Source organism: Sphaeramia orbicularis, chromosome 20, assembly GCF_902148855.1.
Source record: "Sphaeramia orbicularis chromosome 20, fSphaOr1.1, whole genome shotgun sequence".
In the NCBI taxonomy this organism is placed as follows: domain Eukaryota; kingdom Metazoa; phylum Chordata; class Actinopteri; order Kurtiformes; family Apogonidae; genus Sphaeramia; species Sphaeramia orbicularis.
The window spans coordinates 20,001,895-20,019,546 of NC_043976.1; the positions used below are offsets into that span (position 1 = coordinate 20,001,895).

Genomic DNA, 17,652 nt, shown 5'->3' on the forward strand with positions numbered 1-17,652 from the left:
CTTGCAAAAAATAACTATGCTTTTCTGATTATTGTGGTGCAGTATTCCAGTATTTTTCTTTGCATTATAGTATAATATGGAATGTTAAATTTTTCTGGAGTATATTTATTAATATTATAGTTAGAAGTGATTTTCTTTGCAAAACAAAATGCATGGATTTAATTATATTATTATTATATTTGGTTTATCTTAATTTTCACACAGGCTTTACATTAAAACAAACTGATGCAGAGAAGAACTGATGTGCTTTAACACTGCGAATTTGCTTGTAAGTACAGAGACTTGGCATCATTTACACAACAGATAGAGGTGGGAATTGTTTATTAATGTTTAAATAACTGGCTGAAGTTTTATAGGATGACAACATTTGGGCTGCCAGGTTGTGAAAAATCTCTTGGATCTGCTGAACTGTTTGACCACTTACCTAATGGAAAAGGGCTGCAGACAATCTGGACCAAAATCAACAACATATTAATAGTGCACACTTCTTAAAATTCATAACTGTGAGCCAGATGGGCTGGAAAGTAAGGAAACAAACAAGCATTTATTAATGGATGAAAAATGCTTTATATGCACCTGAAGTGAGCTGCAAAGTGACAACCCAAAAGAGGTGCTACCGGGGTATTACTGATCTATTAAAAAAAAAAATATATATATATATATATATATATATATATGAGGCCTTCTATAGACATCCGCAATAAAAACACCAGTTACAGCCCATTTTAGGATGTTCTTACACTAGTCCAAGCATGAAGATGAATGTGTTTTCCTTGTTCCAGAGATGTAGACTCACTTTTCTTCTCCTTAAACTTATAAAGGGTTGGCAGACCTCCATGTGGGATCACACAGATGCATTAACTTCTCACCACCAGGCGTCATGTCTGTGTGATATGTGGACTGTGTAACTTAATACTTTGTGTCTTTACCCAGCTCGTTGCAGTGCGGGTATTATGTGAGCAAATTGGATGCTCAAACAGTCAGTCCGTGACCTTCCCTCATCCTGGATGTTGACCCCCGTATAAACAGAGACATTACATCTCGTTACACAACAACTGGGCTCCGGCGCTTCGCAGCAGATAAAGAAAAATGTCTCAATTAAATCTTCACAGGAGCCCCCTGCACAAGAGTTATCGCTGCACCGGTAGCGCTGATCGCTACGCTCACACATCCTCAAAAGTTATTTGACATAAATTGCCGGAGTCACATCATTTCCTGCCACACTCTGAGCGGGATTTACGGCTGATCCCATTGACTGGGAGCTAAACCTCCAATAAAATTCCTCAAGAGCCCACGGGGCTGTAACACGCACCTATCTCCCCTCCATCAGGCCCTCTCCACAGTGCGCAGATTAACCATGCAAATACACACAGGTGGGAGGGTGATACCGACAACACATTAATGCATATAGTATATGCAACTGGGCTGATATGGCCACGGGAGCGAGGACTGTGCACATGACAGTTGGATTGTGTTTTATCTGATGAGGGGATGAGAGGAGAGGATAATACGAGGTGGCTTATCCAAAGAACCCAGGGAGGAAAGTGGAATTATAGGTGGCTCTAATTTGTAAGTCAGAGGTGAGTGCCACTTTGTGCTCTCTGGAGGATATCTCTTTATGTGGTAAAACTCTTACTTGGACTAATACCATTACATGGCAGCATATGCAGCCCTGGAGAAAATAATTTAACCTGCATGGAAACAGAGACTGAACAAAGATAATACCTTCAGTGCACTCTTACTGCTTTTACATTTGTGCTAAGGCCCTGTGGAGAAAAGGAGCAAACTATATTATCCACTAAAAACAATCTCAAGGTTGCCTTAAGTCCCTTCAGGTTCACAGATATTAAAGGCTGAAGTGAACAAAGCATGATAATGGTTGCAGTATGTTAATGATAATGACTCCTGTTCAAGCTCAAAGCTGCCAGATGGAAATGCTGTTTCAGCAAGGCTCCCATAGCCTTTCAAATCTTTGGTCATCTAATTACAAACAAGTGTTTTCTCAGATTGTGTCTAGATTATACTCTGGACCTCATACTTTCATTTCTCCTCTTTGTCAGGCTTATTGTCTCACTCTAGTGGTGATATGTGAGAAACCAAGGCCTCCTGTACTGTATACTGTAGACTCATCCGTACAGTTTAGCACTTACGATGAAGTGATATTTGTTCAGACTGTCTAAATGGATTTTTTAAAAAGTTGTCTTTATCTTAATACACTACAGAGATGTTCTGTCATATTTCACAAGTTTGTTCAGTTTGTTTCTTAAGACTTCATTTAATTGACAGACTTTTTCTATTGTACATACATGAGGATCTTGGGAAACACCCGTCATAAGCGTCCAATCCCATCAACTGTGCTTTGCAGTTTTAATAAATGGAAATATTTAATGAACTCAGTCATGACGGTTTCATATTCTCACACTATTATTTTGTCAAATACCAAGAACCACATTGTAATCTACAACAGTCTATAATGTGTGTTGTTTATAGTTCTATGTAAGCTCCATTCATTTTACATTAAATATTATTTAGTGTTTATTTTGACCAGCTCATATTGAGACTGATGTCTCTATTTTCTTACGTAAAGAAAGACAAAATTTAAGTGTTGACTTAAAAGACTGAAAGATTATTTCACTTACATTGTTTGTCAAAGTGACGACTTGATGACATGAAGGGATTTAAAACTGAATGATGCTGCAATCACAGATAGAATATAAATGTGAAGCAAAAAATTTGTTGAAAACTGTACTTGAGGGGGTTAAAAACTGAGATTTGGATGAAAGAAAAATATATTTTGTTTCAGACTATTTGTAGCCGATAAATGTATATATTACTTTATCTATAGATCAACTTTCCTTAAATCAAAGTAAGGATGACATTATTACATAACTAATAATTTTTGGAGAAGTGACGATTTTGCTATAGTGATTGTATCCTCTAATCGTTTCTTGAATTCTTGAGTGTCGTCTTCACCATGAATGATCCGTGATCTGCTTTGGTACGTTTCTCCTGTAACACACTTTATAATTCAGGTTTTGAAAGCTGTTGTATATATAACCCTTTGTTTACTGGCTTAAGTTTTAGGGTTCCCAGTCAGTAGATATTGAATATGTTTCTGGGATGATGGTTAAATTATTCATTACAGTCATGCAACTGAGAGCCGTGGCTGAATTAGACAAGGTCAGAATTGGGATGAAAGACTCCTATCCCAGAAAAAATAAACAGCTATTTTAAAAATCATTTCACCAAATTCAACACTGTTTAAGCCATAAAGTTATTTAACATGCTCTGTGGTCACTTTCCATCCAGATGATCCTGCAGTGAGTGAAGGCGCCTCCACAGCTTGGCACAGCGTCTCGTTGGAGCCTCAGCAGCAGCATCAGCAGTGGCTCCAGGGCCTCCAGCTGGGGTTGGCTGCTGCCTCTGCCTCACTACCAGCACTGAGGCTGCATGGGGGAGGTGGTGGGCAGGCCACAGGACTGCCCTGGGGCACCTCACTTCTGCACCAGTAAAGAAAACAGAATTTCCTCCCTCGCTCAGCTATGAACCACTGCTGCCCTAAGCAATTGAATTTGACAAAGTAAGGTCTGGAACAGTAGTGTGAACACTGCATGTGCCATAAAAAGTACCCTGAGAATATCATACTGGGAAATGATATGTCAAACTGCTATTATCCCCTGTAAAAAAAACAAAACAAAACACATGAGGCTTCAGAGACTTTTTGATTTTATGTTTATCATTATTTGCATTAACAGTGTACGGGAATCTACAGTCTGCATTACATTATATTACATTTGATGATACATGAAGTCTGTACACATGAAGTTACATTTTGCGGACATGTCCATCTTACATACATGATAAATCTAACCTTAAAGGGGAATTTACACTTTCATTAACACATAATGACAGGTCTAAGAAACAACGTTCAAGTATTCTTAATTTGTAATCTGAGCCGAACACATTAAAATGACACTGCAAGATGCAATTTAAGAGATTAATTTTTGTGTAAAGTGAGAAAAAGAAGAATAAATTCCTAAGTTTAATACTGATTATCTACACATGTATTTATGACTTGTTTTGGAGGCTAATGCTGAATTATTTTCCTACATTTCATGAAAAAAAAAAAAAGTATTATTGCTTTTTCAGAGAACCACCATCAGTCATTCAGGTTATCCAGTTCATTCTGTGCCACTCCCCCCTCTCCATTTGACTTCAACATACTGTGACGTCTCCGCACCACCAAAACAAAAAATGCTGCCCAGTCAGCATTGTATATGATGATCATTAATGATACTTACTCAAATCACATGAGATAATAATTAAACCTGAAGTGAAGTGAGACACGGGATTGTATGGGCCACAGAATCAGGAAAAAACAATTTAGTAAGGGTGCTAGCATTAGCTGCTACATCCTTTTCATTCAGATTTTGAGACCTAAAGACGCAAACGAGCGTTATGAAAACAGAACATAATTTTTCTTCATGTGTAAGGTCTGAGATTGTTAGGTATCAGGCACCATTTACAAAATGTACATGACCACACGCCTGCTGGGAGGATACCACTACTGCTCATATGGCAGCATTAGTAAGCATGCACCAACATGATCTCTGCTTTAAGGACACTGCTGGCTTAACTGAGATACTAAACTGAACAGGTGCGGCTACAACACTTAAAAAAAGTGATTCCTTGTAACACTGGGGCGTATTGGACAAGCAGGCATTTAGGTCTGTTCTCCTCATGCTGATGAAATATTGGGTTAAAACTACAGATGATGATGCTGATGTGAGATAGTGAGATAGATAGGCTGAAAGTAGAGGTAGCCTAAATTCTGTGCAATTCCCACAAGGAGCTGTTAGTCCATTTGTCACCACAACAAGAACTCACAGAAATATTTCCTGCACTGTAGTGTCAACAGATGAGTTTAGGATGGAAATGTCTAAATAAAATGAAGGGGGCTATTCCCCTTGTGAGCAAACAGTCCAATGGTGCTGCATGTGAGTCTGTGGCTGTATGGACTGCAGCGTCTTGCTGGTGTGTAATTCTACAGAACTGCCCTCTGTCACTGGGCTATGAGCTGAGAGGCCTGCTAATGTTGTGAATGGTCACCTGGGAAGCACAAACGTCACATGTGACATGCTCGGAAATTGAGTTAAACTGATGAATAAATAATATATTACAGGTAAATGGAAAAAAGGCACACGCAAAAAAAGGAAATTACAGATGTAGGCATCAGGCAAGATTGGCACAAAAGACTTGTAGCATGCTATAAAAGGAAAAGAACCTCAAGAGAGGGAACAAAAAATATGATCAGCTTATTTAGGAAAATATAGAACAAAAAATATAAAGTATAGGAACAGTGATTGGTAATAGACAACAGGGGAGAAGCGAACTCATGCAGAAAAAGGGTCTCCCAATTTAAAAAAATATGCATCATCAGCCTCTGTCAACACAGCAATACAAAAATTTGCAGATTGCTATTTGGTTTCGGCTGATTCAAAGTCCTCTGGCTATGTCTTGAGAGATACATATGCAACTAGAATATAGTTGTGCACATACAGCCAGTGGTGAGATCTGTAGCTCAATATATACACAAGTTAAAGTTATTGCAGTTTCCACTTGGCAGTCTAGCACTTGTTGCACACACAGAAGGGCTTTGTGTGCGGCGCAGAGGGGAGTCTAGTGTAGTGTGGGACCGTGAGGCAGGGCTTAGTCTGGGCAGAGGCTCTGAGACACTAAGGCTGTAGCTGGATGGTACTCTGGGGAATAATGGGGAGCAGCGAACACAAGAAGTGGTCACCAGTAAAAGGAACGAGACAGGAAGTTGGCAGCTGTGCTGAGCCAGCCCATGCCGTCTGTGATAGAACCTACACGGGTCACAGCCTTGTCCTGCTCCTGGGACGGACTCTCCTCTTCAGGCAGGTAGTCTGGGATGTCTGTGTTCTCCTCCACCAGCACCGCCGAGTCCTCCTGGAATGGAACCATGAGCTGCACAAAGACAGGAAAATATATTATTTACAGTAAACAACTTTTAAACCCAAGGGACAAATCAGGTTTTTCTCTTTTTCTTCACAGTGAAAGTGAACCACAATATCACAGCCCACAGTCTAGACACATGAATTATCCAGGTCTGACCCCTGCTGGAGACTTGAAATATAACCACTAATGAAACCTCTTCTGATATTCACTGGGGTCACACACATTTGCATTTCCTACTCATGTGGTAGATATCAAATGAATAATTTACAAAATCTGTATTTGGTTGAAAAGTAGGAAAGTTCATAATGTAGTGAAATCTTGCATGTACAGAAAAAAGTGGAAATGGGACTGATCATGTGTTTGGCAAAAAGCAGGTGGCCTACGGGCTAAGGCAGGATGTGACCAGCTAATAATGTCAGTGTGAATAACTGTCAGCCACAGACGGGGGGGGGGCACTCCTTGCACAGACTTACACACAACATACAGTGTGCACACTAAATGAACTACTGACTCAAATAAGGCAAAAACATTCATGTGACTTACATATAAAATACAATCTTATTCTTACTCTATATCTACTGCCCATCTCTCATCCGTTCTTACCTCATCTCCATCCTCTGTCTTCACCACCTGCTGAGCTATCATTACTTTGGTGGATTTGATTGCTGTGCCCAAAGCCTGAAAGGAAAAAAAAAAGTACAAACAACTTTGTCTGTCAGAATGATACAGCATTACATTATTTACATTATGTCTTATGTAAAGATGTGCAATTGCAAATATACAGTATGTGGTTAAAAGTTGGCATGTAAAATATACTCCTTTCATTCCCACTTTGTGGACAATAGACTTCAACCTAATCTAAAGAAGCTCCAGCCAATGGAAAGGTTAATAAAGTGGCTGGTTCTTTAGTGTCGACATTAATGTGTTGGATGTACATAATCTGTTGACATTATATCTGTTGTTTGCACAAAAAAAGCATATTAGCAATGTTTTTTATGCCAACTTGGTAGATAAAATTTGGTTTTATTTGGAAACAGAAACATATTTGTGGATTAACTCAATAAAACAACGCTAAGGCAATAAATGCAAAAACACTAATCTTTTCCAAAAAGCATTGTCACTGGTTTTCCTTTACATCTTTTCTATAGCAGCTTATTTAAGACATTTAATTAAGTGAAACCCAATACATTATATCAATTTGATATGTGAGAAATAGGTACTGACCAAAACAAGCACCACACTGGTTATCAGATACTGATGGAAATACTGCTTATCTTTAGGCTACTTCTTGCAGGAGGTATTCTGTGTCTGTACAAACAAGTACCTCAGCTTTAAGGTCAGAGCGAATCCTGACAACACATCTCTTGACAGCCATCTGGAAGGTGAAGCTGATGACCCCTCGGATCTTCAGCAAGGCCTCCTCACAAAGGCTCCTGCGAGTCTGACAAGAGACAGGAAGTGCGGGAAAGGTATGAGTAGATGGGCGTACCTTGCTGGTAAACATGAGTCTGAGAAACCAGTCAATCTGTATAAATCCTTTTTGAGGCCGAGAGCTGAAGGCAGGATATAAATATTTGTATACTTTCAACCTAAAAAACACATGACTAGGGCTTCCAGCTGCCTTGTATGTTTCTGAAGAGGTGGTAAGGATGCTGCCCACCAGAGGCTGTCTATCTATTGTAATGCAATCTGGCTAGGTGCAAGCTTCCTGCAGAGCAGCATTCAGGTTCAATCTCAATGTCCTGCTGTTCAATAGCTGACATTTTCAACCTGACCCATCCACCCCCTACTCGGTGCCAGACAGACAACCAAAGATGAACTGTCAACACAGTGAACTTTTTCGGTGCATATCTGAGCCCGATTCATGCTTCTTCTGAGTCGTGTGAACACTTACAGAGTCATCAAGTCCATCGATGTGCAGCACCACGGTTTTGGCCCTCTTGTTATTGGAGCCCAGGAAGAACTGAGCTTTACGCCGACAGGAGGCTGCATCTGCCTCGGCTTGTTCGGCCTCTTCTTTTCCAGCTGACTGCAGAATCTCATAGATCTCAGAGGCAAGAAGTTTGGTCTCTCCTGGGGATGTACTCCTTTGATGTGACAGAGAGTAAAAATAAATGATAGGAATGACAGCAATCATGGAAGTTAGACATGGTGTTTTTTAAGCCATTAAGTGTGTTTCTATTTAGTGAGAAACTCCATAGTAGGACATTCAGATGATCTGTCCAGATGATCATAAAATTATCTGTTGCACTGACGCACATGTTATTGAAAGATGTCCGTCTCCCCCCCAACATTTATTCTAGTCAAAGGGAAGACTGCCATCCATAACTTTTAGACTCATGATAATTAGATCTATTCTTTGCTTTACACTATTCCTGCACACAAACGTATACATTATCCTTAAAGAAGAGACACAAAGGTCTGTTGGATTAGAGGTACAGTGCCAGGATTGATATTTTGTCAGAGATCTAGAGATGAAAACACCTGTGGGCTTTATAGCTGTACATGTCAGAGTCATCACTCCTCTTACAGTAACCACATACGACATAAGCTGTGTGGCACTGCAGCCCTCTGGGAGCCTGGTGCTCTCCATCACTGTACAACACAACCCTCCACTAGTTCTCAGAAAACTATCAGCATGCAGGAAATGCATTCCTATATTTGCTTTAGTTGTCAAGAAAATAGGAAGTGATATTATCTTCTGTGCTTTAATTTTAATGACCTGAAGGAAAATAAATTTTTTTAACACCTTGTTCAACTATGCTAGACATTCCCCCCCCCTAGCCATGGGTTCCCACCATGTCCAGCAATGATCAACCTCTACCCAAAGTCAGATTGACGCCACTGTGAGCAGGGAAATCTGCTGCTGCTGTTACTGCAGGGCTCCTCTAGCTGCCACTCTAGCCTAGCTGAAGTGACTGTGTTACCCCAGGGCTAGCTCTGCCGCAAGGGGGCGGGGGCCAAAAATCATGGAGCCCAGCTACAGTCAGCCACTTGAACAACAATCTCTTTCTATCAAAGTGCTAATGATGAACAGCAGTCACTTAGCCAGACAGCCACAGACCCTCAGGAAAGCCTTTTCTGGAGCGTGACACCTCTTCAAAGCCATGTGTGCAAAATCAGCTCTATCTGCAAATTTAACTGCTAACTGCAAAAAAAAAAGTAAATATGAAAGTGCCCTAGTAAAAAAACACAACTGACCTCATCAAAAATTTTAGAGGAGTGGCATGAAGAATTAAGTGCTTTGACATGCAGAACCAGTAACAGATCTGTTTATCTCCCCTTAATTCAGCTTTAATTACATTTTTCCTGACAGCATCCTGTCAGAAAAAAATGCAGGCACAGTTTCTACAATACAAAAGAAAGGTTTTACATATAGTAAGTGAACCATGTGTGTCTGTGTGTATGTGTGTGTGTGTGATGTAGTTGTGACAGGGACTTGCTTCTGCATGACATTCTGCAAACTCAGCATCATGCCCAGTTCGCCCTTCATCTTCTCTCTGTTGGCTCGACATTCTGCCAGGTAGCGCACGGCCTGAAAGGACATGGATAACTATGATCCATTCTCTGCTAACACATGACAAGTCCCTTGTGATGTCATAAGAGAAAGAGAGCTGTTAAAATGGAACTGTGCAAATGGAAATATTACATAACTAAAACATGAACACACAAGCACTAACCCTCAGTGTTTACGCTTCACAGGGTAGCAACAAGGACCAAAGGTTACATAAAGCCACTTTGATACATACTCACAATACAAGATCTGCACAAAATTGTGGAAATACTGGAAATGTTTGCTGTACAAAGACTGCTGAGTTTAGTAACAAAACAAACAATAGATGTCACCAGTATACTGTGCTTTAAACGTCTTTTTTGTTTTAATATGACCACATGTCTGCTTGTGCCTGGGACACGGTGGTGCGAAAAGTGGCCTTAAGATGCTAAGCAAAGCCTGCTTTAACACTTGTGAGCAGTAGGGGGGGTCACATTACAACTAATACACAGTAGCGCCGAGGATCCTGTAAGATTATTAAACCAAGCACAAGACAAGCTGCTGTAAACAACAAGTTTACATAATTAGTTTGTCTCAATGTGTGCTGCTACTTTGCACTCGCAGTGTGTATTGCATGTTTACATTTTTCCTATCTGAAGACCTTTATACTGTATCTGTAATAACTGTGCAGAAAAAAACAAAATTCTTGAGTGCTACATACCAGTAGTGCAGAGTAGACAACCTGTGGGTTTGGATGATCTAGAAACAGGATGAGACCTGGCAAACAGCCATGATCTTCAACTATGGCTCTTCGGTTGAGGGGATCTGCAGCAAGGTCTCGCAGCTGATTCACCACAGTTAGTGCATCCACCTCTGCACTCATGGTGCCTCTGGTCTTGACACCACACTCATCAAAACAATCACCTCACTTTACTGAAAAGAAGAAAACAGCCAATCAGGCAACTTATTACGTACAAAGCAGGAATGCAACAGTCATTCTCAGAAAAGTAATATTTTACAATACTTAGTCTTTGTAAAAAAAAAAAAAAATCAAATTAATATATATATATATATATATATATATATATATATATATAGAAGATCCAACTCAACTTGTTAGAACATTTGATTATAATTTCAAAAATAATTACAAATTTGAGAAATGAAGGGACACCTATTGTCTCACTTTGCCCTTGTCAGAGGCCACGTTTTGGAGAGGGTTTTTGGTCTGAATGTGTCGTATGATTCAACTATATCAACATAACCTTTAAAATGTTTTTGAAACACTATGTGGCTGGTAAGTGTGGTGCTCTTAAAGGTTATTGGATTTACTGATATGATAGGTTATCACCTGATAGAACAAACAGCTAAGCATGCTTCGCACCGGTACGTCAAGTTGAAGTACAACCATTTCATTTACTGTCATGTAGTATTAAAGCAAACACACTCGCACATATTTTTCATAAGGGTTAGTGACAAACTGTTGTTTCTGTCAAAGACGCTTTCTGCGACCCCCAGCCTCACCTCGAATCACGCCCTGTGCTACAGCGGCGACTCGGCAGCTAAGCTAAGCTAGCTCCGGTTACTTGACAATCACAGCATACCTTTTGGTCAGTTTTCAATCAAACCATGAGGACAACCTCAGGGGAAATCAGTTGCGAAAGATGGACAAACAAAGTGACGGAAAATGCCTAAATACCAACTCCACCTTTACAAAATACTCTCCGGCACGACAGGCCCGGGCCTCTTTCTTTACTATGCTTCTTGAGCTAGCAGCTGTGCACAGTGTTTGGGTTTTGTGGCACATCATTGGGTACAGCTGTTTTGACCATTGGGACATCCCAGATTCCTGTACGGATAATACCGTTAAAATGCAACATAGTACCACCGGGGCGTGCTGGCGTATGTAACAAGCATCTACAGAGTTGGTGGTAAATGATTGGACACTGTACTTTGATCGACTGGAAATAAACGCAATCATAATAAAGTTATATTATAATTATCAATTTCAATTGGCTAAATATTATGTCACTCAATATAATTAACCAATGGGAACACCCAATAGTCACAACCTACCGGATGAAAGTCCTGTAATCCAATTGGTCCAAAACGTATCCCAGGAATTAGTCACCTCCTCCAGGTTGTCCGTCAGCTTGACAAGGTGGAAAAACTGAGAAAGTTTTAAGACAGCGACATTTTCGGTAAGCTTTTATTTTCGATTTTGCCATAGGTCTGATCTTCAAATAATTATGTAGAGGTGATATGTAGCTGGCTGGCACACGCCACTAATATATTAACTTGGTCTCTTCCTACGCATATCCTAAGAAATTTGTTGAGGTTGGCAGAAGTTGGCTAACCGCCGCTATGTTAGCATCAGTTAGCTGCATTGTCCGCTAAAGTTACGATTAGGCAACCCTGTGAAAACAAGCAAGTATTCACTACATGTCACAAATATCAAAATCAAATAACTTCTGTATGTGATACGTTGCGTCTGAGACACGTACACTTCTTGTTCTGTCCTAAGACCTGCTCATGTGAAGAATCAACAGCTGCGACGGTTAGCATAAAACTTAGTTGCTATATGTCGCTCAAGCATCCATGACTACAATACATCAGCTGTACATTTATTATAATGACATCTAATGTGGATTTTAGCGTGACGAGGATGACTCAGTGCTTTGCTTTTCTTCCATGTTTTCTCCAGATGACCATTTGGTGATGATGCCCTCAGTGTCCAGGCATGTTTCCATTTGCCCTTTAGAAACACAGCGGCAGAAATGAGTAAAGAGTATGCACGGATCGAAATGGACCTGGTAGGTGATAGACTGTGATGATTCCTGACCAGATAAATTTGTTGATCTAATAACCATCCTAAGGTCTGTCTCTCACATGAGAGGTCGCCGTAGTCACACACTAGTGGAAAAAGTATTGTCTTTTGCACGCTGTTAGAACTGCCCAATATAACAAAACTTTCTCCATCTAAAACTTTTCTGTGTGAAAAATATTGAAAGCAAAATGTACTTCAAATATGGAAAAGTCATAGTAGTCACTGTACAGTAAAATGTTCCTTGATTTCTACTATTATTCTATTATTATTGTATGTAAAATGCAGTATTTGCAGTGAGGGCATTGGAAGTACTTTATATCCATTTGGGTAGAAAAAAGGCAGTAGTGCATCATTGTAAGTATGTCTGTGTAGGTTCTCATTTGCCCAGGTCATCATTCTTCATGGTAGTTCTTCTTGGTTTAACTGGACTGCTTTAGCTTTTTTGAAAACATTTTGTCTCTCATCCAAGAGACTTCTTCAGTTCTGAACTGAAGAAGTCTGAAGAAGTGAAGAAGTCTCTTGGGTAAGAGTCGAAACGTTTTCAAAAGAGCTAAACCAGTACAGTTGAACTGAGAGGAACTACCAAGAATGTATGTATGTATGTATGTTGCATCACTGTCCTCAAAATACTTAGCATGACCTCAGGAAAATAGGCTCTTTTTTTAGCTTGTGATCGTGTATTTTTCTGCCTCATTTCTGTGTGTTTCAAAGAAGTGTTTTTGGTATCCATCAACGAACACAATTTTTTTTCTCAGTCTTACCATTAATAAATTTGGTGATGGATAGGTTTTACTGGACAGGAAAGGAATGAAAAACTTTAATCTGAAAAGTAACTAAAACTGTTAGACATAAACAGTGGAGTAAAAAATGACATTTTTGCTTTTTTAAATTTAATGAAATAGATTAAGTTTAATAAAATGGAAATACTCTCAAGTATCTCATTTGTACTTTGTATACTTTGTTACATTCCACATCCATGGACAAGTGAACATATCTGGTTCTATTTCTACACTATGAAAGTTAATTAAACCAAAATAACAGATTTTTAAACCATTCACATAGTTTATGCTCAGGTCTGTGATTTAAATGTTGTCGTTTTCCACACAGGCTTTTGGATCAGCCAAGCCCTATGGGTCCTCTAGAAGCATTGTTAGGAGAATAGCATCCACTCTACCTCTGAAGCCCTGCCCCAGGGTCCATTTTCAGGTGAGTGATGCCTACAAGGGTTGGTTTTATTTTGTTGAATCATTTGAGTGTCAAACTTGTCCACTTGTAGAGCTCTATTACTCAGATTGTGTAAGATATGACATGCTTTGTCTTGTAATGTGTGTTGTAATATGGATTGTGGTTCTCTGGCTTGACCACATATATTCCAGCACTGTCTTCTCTTGTGTCTTTCTGCCTGTCTCTGCTGACTGTTGGGTTCACTGCCATGTGAAACACACCCTCTTCAGCTATTTATTATGATTCTTTGCTTGTAAGAACCATAAACAGAGTGCATGGATGCATTTAGGCAAAAACACTTCACCAGATCATGGATGATATTTCAGGAGCTTTGTTTTAAAATATTTGTTCAAATCATCTTCTTACATTTGTTGAAAGCAGATTATTGATCAAAATTACTGTTCTTTTCCTTTCTGTCTCCTTCAACACCTTGCTTTCTCTTGTCTTCTTTTCTTCTGTCTCCAGCTACCCTCCCTCGCTATGAGGAGGAATGCAGTCTGTCTGCTTTAGGTCAGTTTGTTCAGCAAACTATATCCTTTAGCTGATTTAAGACTGAGCTACTAATAACCTGCCTGAGCCTTTCATTAACAACACGCAGATCATTCTGTCTCCTCTGAACTTGCAGGCCTATAAACAAAATGAAGTTAACCAGACATTACATTAAACATTGTCTTCATAGTGGGGCTGGGCAATGTAAGGAATTAATTCAATTAATGAAGGTTTTGCTTTTTGAAAATGATGAAAAATGACTAAATCACAATTGAGATTATTCCTCTGCAGACCTTTCTCGCACAACAAAAAATTAGAATATAACTGTTCTAGTGATATAATAACTGTGACTGGGTTTCTCCAGTCATGTGTAGCATATAGTTTTAGTCAAGAAAGAGTATTTCTTAATCAAATTTTTTCTTCAGTTCATGTAGCTAGAAAACCATTTACTAAAAATGGATATTTGAAAAAAATTGGTTGAATTTGTTGGCCATATTGTTCAGCTCTACATCACAAAAACAAGTACAAATCAAAGTAAAATTAGAAATAACTTTTGCCAGAGTCATGTGTATTTTCTCCACCACTTCAACCCATTCTCCTCTAATTTGGGGTTGCAGCTGGCTTTTTTTTTCTTTTTAATTCTTGAGCTGTTTTGAGGTAGTCTAATTCACTGAAAAGCAGTGTAATGCTGAGGTGTGCCTCTGTCAAGTTTTCTTAAGTTGTTGATCTAACTGTTGAACATGCTTTCCTTGTATCAAAGCTCTATCCATATAGTGAGGATGCTGGCATCCTGATTGGTGCCAGGAGGCAGAACGGTTTGGTAGCCTCTCTGGCTGACATTGGATGGATTGATAAGGATGAAGAGGAGGATGACGATGACTACTTTGGCAGACCCAGGTGAAGAAGACGTGTGGTCACTATTTAAGAATTGATCTATATGGTGTTTTTGTTTTTGTACCCACTAAACGGGCATATTTTATACTCACTGAAACAGGTCAGGAGTGCCAGCAGGACTTGTGTTCCGAGCTCACCAACCTCAGAGAAAACCCTTAACCCGCCAGAGGTCACTGCCAAGTCTGAATCAGGGGGCTCCAGACCCCCAGGGGCCAACAATTGCCAATGATGAGGCTATTCAAAAGATTAGTGCACTGGAGACAGAACTTGCCAAACTCAGAGCTCAGATTGCACAAATTGTCTTGGCTCAGGAGAAAAATGCAGAGCCAGGTATGTCGAAAACAGACTTATCTCACTCAGCGTTGTGTAAATATTTTATTTTTCCTTCTGCAATAATCTTGTTTCTCCACTAGATGGCAGCAGATTTTCATGTAATAGCTATTATAACTATCTCACTACTATGATGTAGCTATGTAAGATATTTGATTTCTTTATTTCACCTCAGCTGCTATCACGGGTGCACCTCCCCCTCCACCACCACCCTGTGGTACACTACTTCCCCCACCACCACCACCACCACCACCCCCTCTTCCTCCACCACCCCTGAGCCTCCAGCGTACATTTTCAGCGATTGACTTAATAAAGGAGCGCAGAGGGAAGAAGACAGACAGTCAAACAATTCTGGATTCCAAACCACCAGAAGTCCCCAGCATGCTTGATGTCCTCAAAGACATGAACAAAGTCAAACTGCGCTCTGTTAAAAGGTAGGTTTCTACTTCAAGTGAATTTTTATGCAAATAATATTGAATCTGTATCTGCTCACCTCCCTGTTTAGATCCTTTCCTTGAGTCAATCCATTTTTGCTGCTTTTTAAAGTTCAGCTCATATCACAAGACTGACAAATGAGCTCCTGCTTTGACTACTTAGACCCCAAATAATTCTTTTACATTATAAATACAACTAACTAACCTTATGGACTGTTGGCGTTTGCAGTCGTGCAGGGGAAGGTGATGCTAAAACAAAAGCCAGCGAGCCTGCAGATGCAGCAGCTCTTATTGCTGAGGCCCTCAAACGCAAGTTTGCCCATCGGTATCGGCACAGCAGTGGACAAGAAGAAAATGATGACTTTAGACTTGATGTTCCAGAAGTGAAACCTAAAACGGACACCCCTTTGGTAAGAAATGTTAATACTTAAGTGACGTTGGCAGATTCTTGATTTACAGCTAGGCTATCCAGTTTACTTTTAATCATCTTTATACTTACAGTTTGGGCAGCACATGTTGAAGCCAACTGGAAAACGAAAGCTGCTGTGAACAGGCGACTGAAGTGGAGGTCCAGATGTGCTGTGGACACTTTTAAGTGCCTTTTCAACCTTTTATGTCAGTTGTTTCTGTGGAAGGACGAGGGATTCTGCCTGATGTGGACAACAGGCTGCTTCCAGTATCAGTCATCTCATAGTGTTGCATTTGATGATCATCTGACCATGTTTTTGCACTTTCATAACTTATATTAACTTTCTGTTTTACAAACAGGATTATTTTTGTTCAGCTGAGTGTTTTTTCTGTTTAGGAGAATAATTTCTGTCAATCACCATGAAAGTGACTAAGGTGAATACACATTCCAGTAACACTACAGAAGACTTCAGTGTTTTTAGTTCGATCATTCAGTCATCACAGTGTTTGTCTGGTGTTAAACCTGTTGCACATAGGATAGTTTTAACTGTTTTACCTTTTATGGAGGAAATAAAGCTCAAAGGTTCCTCTGACAGAAGAAAAGGAACATGTTCATGCCCTGAGGATATTTTCCTCTGCTGTGTGAATGATGACTTGGAGTCTAATTTATGATTGTTATATTATTTATGTTGTGGTGTAAGTAGATAATCATGTTCTTACCACAGGTAATAATGTCTAAGATTTATTTGCCATTGATCTGTATTAATTCTAGTTTTAGTGTGAGGTCTGAGAACTTGTCGCTAGTCTTGCCAGGACTCCCAGCTTTTGTCAGTTAACACCTATTTATGTCCTTACTGTAATCCTTTAAGAGCCAAAGACATTCCAGTGATGCTCTGCGAGATTCTGCCTTTTACTGCCAAATGTGACATCTTGTGCCTGTCAGTTTTTTTATTTCACTGGGAGAATAATTCTTAACTAGCGAGGAAAACTGACTTTTTTACCATGACACTACAGATGCATGATGTCTTGTTACTTAATTACCTTTTTGAGAGAAGAAAACACTTAAAGCTTTCCGTTTTTACTCAATGTGCATTATGATTAATTTGTATTGGGAACATAATTTATTTTTGTAAACAACCCCGTTAATATTCCAAAGGTACATTCAAATTTTTTCATTGTTTTAAAAACAGTATCACATTCTGCTGCATTAATTTGGAATTCTTAGATTCAGGTTGTATTTTATCCAGTGGTTGATTGCAAAGACACCTTCACTATTTATGCCAGTTAGTTGCTGCTCTAAGTCGCCTCAATATAACCTTTAAACAAGGGAATGTGGTTTAAACTTATTCAACATTTTGTAGAAATAAAAATTGTATGTGTGCGGTTGTATTGACTGTTAAATCTATAAATAAAAGTTTGTAGTTGTCCTAATTTGTGTAGTTGAGTGTTGGTTGAGAAAGGTGAACTCTAAGTCAGAGGGTCAACAGTGAAGGAAAACTACTCCACATAGATTAAAGTATGACTCGACCTGAGTGAAGGAGACATTATCGAGTTAACCTCCATTACTGTTGACC

General features: G+C 39.5%; 2 protein-coding genes across 4 annotated transcripts; one reads left to right on the forward strand and one right to left on the reverse strand.

The window, feature by feature from the left end:
• Positions 1 to 3,715: 3,715 nt before the first annotated feature.
• Positions 3,716 to 11,265, reverse strand: armc1 (armadillo repeat containing 1). 3 transcript variants are annotated; one of them, XM_030122761.1, is made up of 7 exons: positions 11,077 to 11,265; positions 10,194 to 10,401; positions 9,423 to 9,514; positions 7,874 to 8,066; positions 7,304 to 7,420; positions 6,583 to 6,657; positions 3,716 to 5,988 (listed from the first exon to the last, which is right to left on the reverse strand). In XM_030122761.1, the coding sequence occupies exons 2-7, from the start codon at positions 10,353 to 10,355 to the stop codon at positions 5,797 to 5,799; spliced, it is 831 nt and encodes a 276-aa protein (XP_029978621.1). In that variant the 5' UTR covers positions 10,356 to 10,401; positions 11,077 to 11,265; the 3' UTR covers positions 3,716 to 5,796. The 3 variants fall into 3 exon arrangements, with proteins under 3 accessions (XP_029978621.1, XP_029978619.1, XP_029978620.1); XM_030122759.1 differs by having other exon boundaries at positions 10,194 to 10,405; XM_030122760.1 differs by having other exon boundaries at positions 10,194 to 10,405; positions 10,997 to 11,265.
• A 324-nt stretch (positions 11,266 to 11,589) lies between these two features.
• mtfr1 (mitochondrial fission regulator 1) lies at positions 11,590 to 17,509 on the forward strand. Its single transcript, XM_030122757.1, has 8 exons — positions 11,590 to 11,673; positions 12,177 to 12,285; positions 13,407 to 13,505; positions 14,773 to 14,909; positions 15,007 to 15,236; positions 15,412 to 15,670; positions 15,900 to 16,080; positions 16,172 to 17,509. The coding sequence occupies exons 2-8, from the start codon at positions 12,250 to 12,252 to the stop codon at positions 16,217 to 16,219; spliced, it is 990 nt and encodes a 329-aa protein (XP_029978617.1). The 5' UTR covers positions 11,590 to 11,673; positions 12,177 to 12,249; the 3' UTR covers positions 16,220 to 17,509.
• The last annotated feature ends 143 nt before the right edge of the window (positions 17,510 to 17,652 follow it).

Coding starts and splice junctions, on each gene's coding strand:
- armc1 (XM_030122761.1), bottom strand. CDS start 10,355: ATGAGTGCAGAGGTGGATGCACTAACTGTGGTGAATCAGCTGCGAGAC. Junction 8,067..9,422: donor TTGCAGAATGTCATGCAGAA/GCAAGTCCCTGT, acceptor GTCACATCAAAG/GAGTACATCCCCAGGAGAGA. Junction 7,421..7,873: donor TCGATGGACTTGATGACTCT/GTAAGTGTTCAC, acceptor GTCTCTTGTCAG/ACTCGCAGGAGCCTTTGTGA.
- mtfr1 (XM_030122757.1), top strand. CDS start 12,250: ATGAGTAAAGAGTATGCACGGATCGAAATGGACCTG. Junction 12,286..13,406: donor CACGGATCGAAATGGACCTG/GTAGGTGATAGA, acceptor TTTTCCACACAG/GCTTTTGGATCAGCCAAGCC. Junction 15,237..15,411: donor GGAGAAAAATGCAGAGCCAG/GTATGTCGAAAA, acceptor ATTTCACCTCAG/CTGCTATCACGGGTGCACCT.